This window comes from Theropithecus gelada, chromosome 2 (genome assembly GCF_003255815.1).
Source record: "Theropithecus gelada isolate Dixy chromosome 2, Tgel_1.0, whole genome shotgun sequence".
NCBI classification, from domain to species: domain Eukaryota; kingdom Metazoa; phylum Chordata; class Mammalia; order Primates; family Cercopithecidae; genus Theropithecus; species Theropithecus gelada.
The window spans coordinates 136283419-136294248 of NC_037669.1; the positions used below are offsets into that span (position 1 = coordinate 136283419).

At 42.6% G+C, this 10830-nt stretch overlaps 1 protein-coding gene across 2 annotated transcripts in view; it reads left to right on the forward strand.

Moving 5' to 3' along the window:
* The first annotated feature begins 278 nt into the window (after window positions 1-278).
* Window positions 279-10830, forward strand: part of C2H3orf33 (chromosome 2 C3orf33 homolog) — a 39734-nt gene continuing 29182 nt past the window's right edge. The window contains exons 1-3 of one of the 2 annotated variants that reach the window (XM_025376710.1): window positions 319-468; window positions 1197-1322; window positions 4299-4358. In XM_025376710.1, the coding sequence (XP_025232495.1) occupies window positions 4314-4358 (45 nt within the window). In that variant the 5' untranslated portion in view covers window positions 319-468; window positions 1197-1322; window positions 4299-4313. Of the gene's footprint in view, window positions 469-1196; window positions 1323-4298; window positions 4359-10830 lie in introns of both variants that reach the window. The other variant, XM_025376709.1, reaches the window with a different exon arrangement.

Genomic DNA, 10830 nt, shown 5'->3' on the forward strand with positions numbered 1-10830 from the left:
CAGGTGGAAGGAATGAATTATTTCAATTTCCTTCCTTGTGTGGCACCTGCGGAAACCACACTGCAGCAGGGTGAATTAAAGTCACCAATTGAAAATCACACTACTAGCTTGGTCGGGAATGCTTCAACCCCTGCAGTGCCGTTCAGAGATCGCCTGCATCGTGGAATCACCCTGCATAAAAGCGGTTGAGGCACTGTTAAGACATCTGATATCTGGGGCCCGCCCACTGGCGACTGCAGGTCGCGGGGCCACCCCTGTCGGCGGGGAAGCGGACCCCGCCGCCTTCCCGAGGTGCGCGGCGCCCCCTGCCGCCAGCCGGAGGAGCGCAGGGCCCGCTCGCAGGAGGCCGGGAACATGGCGGGGCAGCCCGCGGCCTCAGGCTCGCAGTCTCCCGACAGGGACGGAATGGAGCCCAACGTTGTGGCTCGGATCTCGCAGTGGGCAGACGACCACCTGCGCCTAGTCCGGGTACTGCAGCCACGCGGTCTGGGCGGGCGGTGGGCGCGGGGCGGCACCGAGCGACCCTGAGAAGAACGTGAGGCCTCAGGCGTGGATCCCGCCGGAGCCGGGGAGCGACAGAAAACTGCGGGGGAGTGAGCTCGAGAGGCCGACATCGCGAGTGTCGCGTGCAGGGCTGCAGAGGGCCGGGGGCGGGCCAGGGGGCCAGTTCGGCCTCATTATTGCAAGGACTGTGCAGGATCCTTGCTGGGCTGTGGGGGGCGGGCACCTCAAAGGGTGAGACGCAGCCCAGCTCCGGGATGCCACTTGTTCCATTAGAGCGTTTGGGGAGAGCCCAGAGAGGAGACCGAGGAAGAGCAGGGAAGTCCTGTACGCCTTTGGAGAGAGCATTTCTTTTTTTTTTTTGAGACGGAGTCTTGCTCTGTTACCCAGGCTGGAGTGCAGTGGCCGGATCTCAGCTCACTGCAAGCTCCGCCTCCCAGGTTCACGCCATTCTCCGGCCTCAGCCTCCCGAGTAGCTGGGACTACAGGCGCCCGCCACCTCGCCCGGCTAGTTTTTTGTATTTCTTAATAGAGACGGGGTTTCACCGTGTTAGCCAGGATGGTCTCGATTTCCTGACCTCGTGATCCGCCCGTCTCGGCCTCCCAAAGTGCTGGGATTACAGGCTTGAGCCACCGCGCCCGGCCTGGAGAGAGCATTTCTAATTTTTATTTATTTTTAATTTTATTTTTTTTAGGGACGGGATATTCCTCTCTGGCCCAAGCTGGAGTTCTGTGGCACGATCATAGCTCACTGCTGCCGCTCCACCTCCTGGGCTGAAAAAATCCTCCCACTTCAGCCTCCCAAGTAGCTGGAACCATAGGCGTGCGCTACCCCCATCGACTACTTTCTTTTAGAATTAGAGACTGGGAATCTTGATATGTTGCCCGGGTGGCCTCCAACTCCTGGCCTCAAGTGATCTCCCACCTCAGCCTCCCGAATAGATTTCTTTTTTTTGAGACAGAGTCTCACTCTTGTCACGCCTGGAGTGCAGTGGCACCATTATGTCTCATTGCAGCCTCCACTCCCTGTGCTTAAGCAATCCTCCCACCTCAGGCTCGTGAGCAACTGGGGCTACAGGCACTTGTCACCACACCAGGCTAATTTGTTTTTTGTTTGTAGAGACAAGGTCTCCCTGTGTTGTCCAGGCTGGCCTTGAACTCCTGGCCTCAAGGGATCTGCCCGCCTCAGCCTCCCAAAGCACTGGGATTATAGGCATCAGCCACTGGTGCCCTGCCTTTTTTTTTTTTTTTTTTCCGGAAGCACTAAGCCTCTGGAGTTGAAGCAAGAGGGGGACATTTTGGCCACCAGGCGAGAGAGAGTTGTGGCTAAGACACAGAATTGTGGTGATATGAATTGTTTGGGTGTGAGGTACAAAGAAAGAGGTCTAAGGAGGCTGGTAATAGTTGCTGATAAGGAGAAGGAGTTGGAGTAAATGATTTGTTGGGGAAAATCTAGATAACTTTTTGGACATGTACATGGAGATGTGCAAACTTGAAGATGGTTATTAGAGTTCTAAGCTGAATTGTAGATGCTGTTCTTGGCAACTGGATATGGAGTCTGGTGTTGAAGGGAGATCAGAACCTGACATAGAACACTGGGAATGACCTGCATAAACCTTAAGCAGCATTTAAAGCTGTGGACTTGAGTAACATCTCAGAGCAAGTGAGAAAAGCTACTGAAGAAGCCCTAGAATTTGGGGGATTATAACATTGAGAATCTGGGGAGTAAAGAGAAAGTCAGCAAAGACCAAGAGGAAGCAGACAGTGAGGTCGTAAGAAAGTCAGGACAGCCTGGTGTTCTAGAAGCCAAGTGAAGAAAATGTTTTCAGAAGGAATCATTACCTTTAAAAAACAATACTGAAAAGTTGAGTAAGATAACTTTGCAAATGCTCTGCAGCCAAGCAGCACAAAGTCCAAAGCCATGCCTGTTTTCACTCACCATTGTAGCCCTAGTTCTTAGAGTAATGCCTGTCACTTAGTAAGTGCTAGATAAATATTTGTGGCATCATCGAATGGTAAATAATATATGTGTTAATTGGTGAAAACTCATTTCTTCCAGTTAAGCAGCAATAGATGCATGGGTTATTTCAAATTAAAAAATGACTTCAGAAGGATTATGGGAGGAAGTTGTTTAAATTAGAACATGGTTATAATATTACAAATAATCCGGTCATAGAACCCAGCGTATGTACCTTTGTGCATTTTTTCAATCTCATTTTTTTTCTTTTTCTTTTTTTTTTTAGATGAAGTCTCACACTTGTCCCCCAGGCTGGAGTGCAATGGTGCGATCTTGGCTCACTGCAACCTCTGCCTCCTGGGTTCAAGCGATTCTCCTGCCTCAGCCTCCCTAGTAGCTGGGATTACAGGTGCCTGCCACCATGCCCGGCTAATTTTTTAATTTTTAGTAGAGATGGGGTTTCGCCATGTTGGCCAGGCTGGTCTCGAACTCCTGACCTCAGGTGATCCGCCCGCCTTGGCCTCCCAAAATGCTGGGATTACAAGCATGAGCCACCGTGCCCAGCCTCTTTTTTATTTTGAGACAGAGTCTGGCTCTGTTGCCCAGGCTGGAGTGCAGTGGCACAATCTCGGCTCACTGCAACCTCCACCTCCTGGGTTCTAGCAATTCTCGTGCCTTAGCCTCCTGAGTGGCTGTAATTACAGATGTGTGCTACCACATCCGGCTAGTTTTTTGTATTTTTAGTAGAGATGAGGATTCACCATGTTGGCCCGGCTGGTCTCAAACTCCTGGCCTCAAGTGATCCACCAGCCTCAGCCTCCCCAAGTGCTGGGACTGCAGGTGTGAGGTACCGAACCTCGCCTCAAATCTCATTTCTTTCTTTTTTTTTTTTTTTGAGATGGAGTCGTGCTCTGTCGCCCAGGCTGGAGTGCAGTGGCTGGATCTCAGCTCACTGCAAGCTCCGCCTCCCGGGTTTACACCATTCTCCTGCCTCAGCCTCGCGAATAGCTGGGACTACAGGCGCCCACCACCTCGCCCGGCTAGTTTTTTGTATTTTTTAGTAGAGACGGGGTTTCACCGGGTTAGCCAGGATAGTCTGGATCTCCTGACCTCGTGATCCGCCCGCCTCGGCCTCCCAAAGTGCTGGGATTACAGGCTTGAGCTACCGCGCCCAGCCAATCTAATTTCTTATATACCTAATTGTATTGATTGAAGGAAAGTGTGTTAGATTATCTCTGTTTTTGAGAGAGTTGCAGGATTCTTAATTTTTCATTAACTTCTTTAGGCCTACCCTAGTTTAAATGAAACACTTTAAAAACATCACTGAGTATTCCCCAGCCATTTACCCACATCTGCCAAGGTACTGTATTTTAAGGTTTTAGTGATAAAATTTTCTACCAAATACTTAAATTTCTACCATGGATGCAAGGTTATACTAATTACTATGGGTACTGTATAGGAAGTACTAGACCAGTTAATCTATTCATGGAACTGATAGTTAAATAATATGATCAGTAGAGAACAATCCAATACTATATACATATATGTATGTGTGTATCGGGGTGGGTGGGTGTGTATATGTGTGTGTATATGTTTACATATATATAAATTTCTTTGTGTGCCAGTTTGGGAAAGAATTTGAGTACTATAAAAGTTAAAAGAAGGAAAGATTAATGAATGAGTGGACGGTTTTTGAAGAAGTGGGCCTTTATTTGAAGGACATACATTGTTTGTACAATTAGATATAGAGAGCACAGTCCTTTTTACCACTTTCTAATTAGTGCTTTCATTATTGTGAATAATAATTAGTGAGGGTTAACCCTTAAATCTCTTTCTGTAGAACATCAGCACTGGAATGGCCATAGTTGGAATAATGTTACTTCTAAGAAGCATTCGACTGGTAAGTTAAAAAATGAAAAAGACTTTACAACAAGCGGTAGGTAGTTTATTCCCATTTCAGACAATTTTTATCTCAAACAGTGTATCATATTGTTACTCGTATTAGTAGCTTTTAAATAGTATTTTAGAACAGTGAACATATTTTAAGGTGTTGGTTTAAACCTAACACATCCACAGGATTTTACAGAAAGTAATTGCATGGTCTGTATTTCCATAATCACTTTTTTTTGTGCTTAAAAAGGAATCTGAAAAGGATTTAGTTTGCTAGAATGTTATAATCACTATATTTGCATTTTAAACACTGTAGAATATCTTAAAAGTGTTTTTTTGTGTGTGTGTGTGGTGCTTTTTGATTTAGACCACAGTTGGATTATGTCCCTTAGCACTCAATAATTTATGCTTCCAGTTAGCACATTGTCTTAGCTCTTTCAATAACGTTTTATTGGTAGCATAATAGACATAATATTTTTTCCATGCCCATTAAACAACTCCAGGGGACGGTGCAGTGGCTTATGCCTGTAATCCCAGCACTTCGGGAGGCTGAGGCGGGTGGATCACCTGAGGTCAGGAGATCGAGACCAGCCTGGCCAACATGATGAAACCCTGTCTCTACTAAAAATACGAACAATTAGCCAGGTGTGGTGGCAGGTGCCTGTAATCCCAGCTACTCAGGAGACTGAGGCAGGAAAATAACTTGAACCCGGGAGCAGAGGTTGCAGTGAGCTGAAACTGTGTCACTGCACTCCAGCCTGGGCAACAAGAGTGAAACTCTGTCTCAAACAACAAAACAAAACAAAAAAACAATAACTCCAACTTCCTTTTCCCTTCATCCCCTGGTACCCATCATTCCATTTCTGTCTCTATGATTTCGACCATTCCAGATACCTCATATAAGTGGTGTCATATTGTATTCTTTTGTGACTGGCTTTTTTTCACTTAGCCTGGTATTACTAAGATTCATCCACGTTGTTGCATATATCATAATTTTTGTCCTTTTTAAGATGGACAATATCCCATTGTAGGTGTATATCACATTTGGCTTCTCTGTTCATTTGTTGATGGACACTTCGGTTGCTTCCATGTTTGAGCTGTCGTGAATGATGCTGCTATGAACATGAATGTATAAATATCTCTTCGAGATCCTGCTTTCAGTTATTTTGAGTTTCAGTTACATACCCAGAAGTGGATTAGATGGTCATTGTGTTTTTAATTTTTTTTTTTTTTTTTTTAGACAGAGTCTCACTCTGTTGCCCAGGAAGGAGTGAAGTGGTGTGATCTCAGCTCACTGTAACCTCTGCCTCCCGGGTTCAAGCGATTCTCCTGCCTCAGCCTCCCGAGGATCTGGGATTACAGGCACCTGCCACCACACCTGACTAATTGTTTTGTATTTTTGGTAGAGACAGAGTTTTACCATGTTGGTGAGGCTGGTCTCGAACTCTTGATCTCAAGTGATCCACCTGCCTCGGCCTCCCAAGGTGCTGGGATAACAGGCGTGAGCCACTGCACCTGGCCTATTTTTAATTTTTTGAGTAACTGCTATACTGTTTTTTACAGTGGCTATACTATTTTATATTACCACTAACAATGCACAAGAGTTTCAATTTCACCACATCCTTACCAACAATTATTATTTTCTGTTTTTTTGTTAGTAGTTATCCTAATGGGCTTGAGGTAGTATCTCATTGTTGTTTTGATTTGCATTTCTCTAATGATTAGTGATATTGAGCATCTTTTCATGTGGTTATTGACCTTTCATATGTGTTTTTTGTATAAATGTCTATTCAGTTCTTTTGCCCCTTTTTGAATGGGGTTGTTTGTTTTTTTGTTGTTGTTGAATTTTAGGAGTTCTCTACATTCTGAGTCCCTAATTAGATAAATGCTTTGCAAATTTTTTCTCACATCCATTCTGTATGTTGCCTTTTTTTTTTTTTTTTTTTTTGGAGACAAGGTCTCACTCTGTTGACCAGGCTAGAGCACACCAGCATGATCATGGCTCACTGCAGCCTCAACCTCTTGGCCTCAAGTGATCCTCCTGTCTCAGCTTCCTGAGTAGCTAGGACTAAAGGCACCTGCCACCATGCCTGGCTAATTTTTAATTTTTCTGTAGCAATGGCATCTCTCTGTGCTGCCCAGGCTGGTCTTGAACTCTTGTCCTCAAGCAGTTCTCCCATCTTAGCCTCCCAAAGTGCTGGGATTACAGACATGAGCCACTGCACCCCACCTGTGTGTTTACTTTTTCTAATCTCTGTTGACAGTGCTCATTGATGTGCAAGTTTTTAATTTCTATGAAGTCCAATTTGTCTGCTTTTTCCTTTTTTCATTTTAATTTTTGTGGGTACATACTAGGTATATATATTCATGAGGTACATGAGATATTTTGATACAGGCATACAGTCCATAATAATCACATCAGAGTAAAAAGGATATTCATCACCTCAAGCATTTATTCTTTTTTTGTGTTGCAAACAATCCAATTATGCGCTTTTAGTTATTTAAAAATGTACGATAAATTATTGTTGACTGTAGTTACCCTGTTGTGCTACCAAATACTAGATCTTATTCATTCTATTTAATTACATGGTCATACTCATTAACCAACCCCACTTCTTGCTCATCCCCAGCTACCCTTCCCAGGTTCTGGTGACCATTATTCTACTCTCTGTCTCCATGAATTCAACTTTTACATTTTTTAGTTCCCTCAAATAAGTAAGAACAATGCAAAGTTTGTCTTTCTCTGCTTGGGTTACTTCACTTAACATGATGACCTCCATTCTATCCATGGTGTTGCAAACAACAGTTCTATTTAAGGCTGAATAGTATTCTACCATGTATATGTACCATATTTTCTCTTTTCTTTTTTGAGACAAGGTCTCACTCTGTCACCCAGGTTGAGTGCAGTAGTGTGATCATGACTCATTGCAGCCTCGATCTTCAGGGCTCAAGTGATCCTCCCATGTCAGCCTCCTGAGTAGCTGGGACCACAGGTGTGAACCAGCATGCCTGGCTAAATTTTGTACTTTTTGGAGACGTTACCCAGGCTGATCTCCAGCAACTGCACTCAAGTGATCTGCCTGCCTTGGCCTCCCAAAGTGCTGGGATTACAGACATGATCCACTGCACCCAGCCCACATTTTCTTTATCCATTCATCTGGTGATGGACACTTAGGTTGCTTCCAAATCGTGGCTATTGTGAATAGTGCTGCGATAAGCACGGGATTAAAGGTATCTCTGTGATATACTGATTTCCTTTCTTTTGATATATATCTAACAGTGGAATTGCTGGATCATATGATACTTCTATTTTTAGTTTTTTGAGGAGCCTCCAAACTGTTCTCCATAACGGTTGTAACAATTTACATTTTCACCAACAGTGTACGAGGGTTTCCTTTTCATCCTTGCCAGCATTTGTTATTGCCTATCTTTTGGATAAAAGCCATTTTAATTGGGGTAAGATGATATCCTATTGTAATTTTGATTTTCATTTCTCTGGTGATCAGTGATGTTGAGCACCTTTTCATATACCTGTTTGCCATTTGTATGTCTTCTTTTGAGAAATGCCTATTCATATCTCACGACCATTTTCAAATGGGATTGTTAGATTTTTTTTTTTCCTGTAGAGTTGCTTGAGCTCTTTATATAATCTGGTTATTAATTCCTTGTCAGATGGATAGTTTGCACATATTTTCTCCCGTTCTGTGGGTTGTCTCTTCACTTTGGTTATTGTTTCCTTTGAGGTGCAGAAGCTTTTTAATTTGATGTTATCCCATTTGTCTGTTTTTTCTTTGGTTGCCTGTGCTTACAGGGTATTTTTCAAGAAATCTTTGCTCAGTCCAGTGTCCTGGAGAGTTTCCCCAATGTTTTCTTGTAGTAGAGTTATAGTTTGAGGTCTTAGATTTAAGTCTTTAATGCATTTTGATTTTATTTTTGTATATGATGAGAGAGAGAGGTCTAGCTTCATTCTTTTGCATATGGACATTCAGTATTCCCAGCACCATCTATCAAAGAGACTGCCCTTTCTCCAATTTATGTTCTTGGCCCTTTGTTGAAAATGAGTTCAGTGTAGATGTATGGATTTGTTTCTGGGTTCTCAATTCTGTTCCATTGCTCTATGTGTCTGTTTTTATGCCAGTACCTTGCCATTTTAGTTACTATAGGTCTTATAATTTGAAGTCAAGTAATGTGATTGTTCCAGTTTTGTTCATTATACTCAGGATAGCTTTGGCTATTCTGGGTCTTTTGTGGCTCCATGTAAATTTGAGGATTGTTTTTCTGTTTCTGTGAAGGATGCCATTGGTATTTTGATGGGGATTGCATTGAATCTGTAGCTTGCTTTGGGTAATAAGGGCATTTTAACAATATTGATTCTTCCAATCCATCCATGAACATGGAAAATTTTCTCATTGTTTATACCTTTTTCAATTTATTTCATTGGTGTTTTATAGCTTTTTTTTTTTTTTTTTTTTTCCCTTTGAGACAGAGTCTCACCCTGTCACTCAGGCTGGAGTGCAGTGGTACAGTCTTGGCTTACTGAAACCTCCACCTCCTGGGTTCAAGTGATTCTCATGCCTCAACCTCCTAAGTAGCTGGGATTACAAGCCTGCGCCACCACGCCTGGCTAAGTTTTGTATTTTTAGTAGAGACAGGGTTTCACCATATTGGCCAGGCTGGTCTTGAACTCCTGGTCTCAAGTGATCTGCCCACCTTGGCCTCCCAAAGTGCTGGGATTACAGACGTGAGCCACCGTGCCCAGCCAGTGTATTACAGTTTTCATTGTAGAAATCTTTCACTTCTTTGGGTAAATTAATTCCTAGGTATTTAATTTTATTTCCAGATATTGTAAATGGGATTAATTTCTTGATTTCTTTTTCATATTGTTCACTGTTGGCATATAGAAATGCCAGACTTATATATTGATATTGTATCCTGCAACTGTACTGAATTTGTTTATCAGTTTCAATAGTCTTTTGGTGGAGTCTTTAGATTTTTTCAAATACGGGATCATATCATTTGCAAACAAGAAAAATTTGACTTCTTTTTTTCCAATTCAGATGCTCTTAATTTCTTTCTCTTGTCTGAGTGCTCTAGCTAGGACTTCTAGTACTATATTGAATAACAGTGGTGAGTGGGCATCCTTGTCATATTCTAGATCATGGAGGAAAGGCTTTCAGTTTTTCCCCATTCAATATGATACTAGGGCTGTGGGTCTGTTGTATATAGCTTTTATTGTGTTGACGTATGTTCCTTCTGTAGCATTTTGTGAGAGTTTTATCATGAAGGAATGTTGATTTTATCCAATACTTTTTTTAGCATCTATTGAAATGTTCATGTTTGTATGGTTTTTGTCTTTTCTTTGAGATGGAGTCTCTCTCTGTCACCCAGACTGGAGAGCAGTGGTGTGATCTCAGCTACTGCAACCTCCACCTCCCAGATTCAAGCAATTCTCCTCTTCAGCCTCCCAAGTAGCTGGAATTACAGGCACTTGCCATTATGCCTGGCTAATTTTTGTATTTTTAGTAGAGGCAGGGTTTTACCATGTTGACCAGGCTAGTCTCGAACTCCTGACTTCAGGTGACCTGCCTGCCTTGGCCTCTCAAAGTACTGGGATTACAGGCATGAGCCACCGTGCCAGGCCTGTCCTTCATTTTGTCAATATGATGTATCACATTGATTGATTTATGTATGTTGAACCATCCTTGCATTCCTGGGATAAATCCCACTTGGTCAAAGATGAATGATCTTTTTAATATGTTGTTGAATTTGATTTGCAGGTATTTCTTTGGGGATTTTTGCATTAATGTTCATCAGGGATATTGACTTATAGTTTTCTTTTTTGATGTGTCTTTGTCTGGTTTTGGTATCAGGGTAATACTGACCTTGTAGAATGAGTGTGGAAGTATTCCCTCTTCCTCTATTTTTTGAATCGTTTGAGTAGGATTGGTATTTATTTTTTTCTTAAACGTATGGTAAAATTCAGCAATGAAGTCATTGAGTCCTGGGCTCTTCATTGCTGGCAGTTTTTATTACAGCTTTGATATCATTACTTTTTATTAGGGCTTTGTTTTCATTACTTGTTATTGATCTGTTCAGGTTTTGGATTTCTTCATGTTACAATATTGGTAGGTTGTACATGTCTAGGAATTATGTATTTCTTCTAGGTTTTCCAACTTATTGGCATATACTTGTTCATAGTAGCCTCTAATAATTTTTTGAATTTTTGTGGTATTGGTTGTAATGTCTCCTTTTTCATTTCTGATTTTATTTATTTGAGTCTCTTCTCTTTTTTTCTTAGTCTGGCTAAAGGGTTGTTGGCTTTGTTTATCTTTTCAAAAAACCAACTTTTCAGGCCGGGCGCGGTGGCTCAAGCCTGTAATCCCAGCACTTTGGGAGGCCGAGACGGGCGGATCACGAGGTCGGGAGATCGAGACCATCCTGGCTAACACGGTGAAACCCCGTCTCTACTAAAAAATACAAAA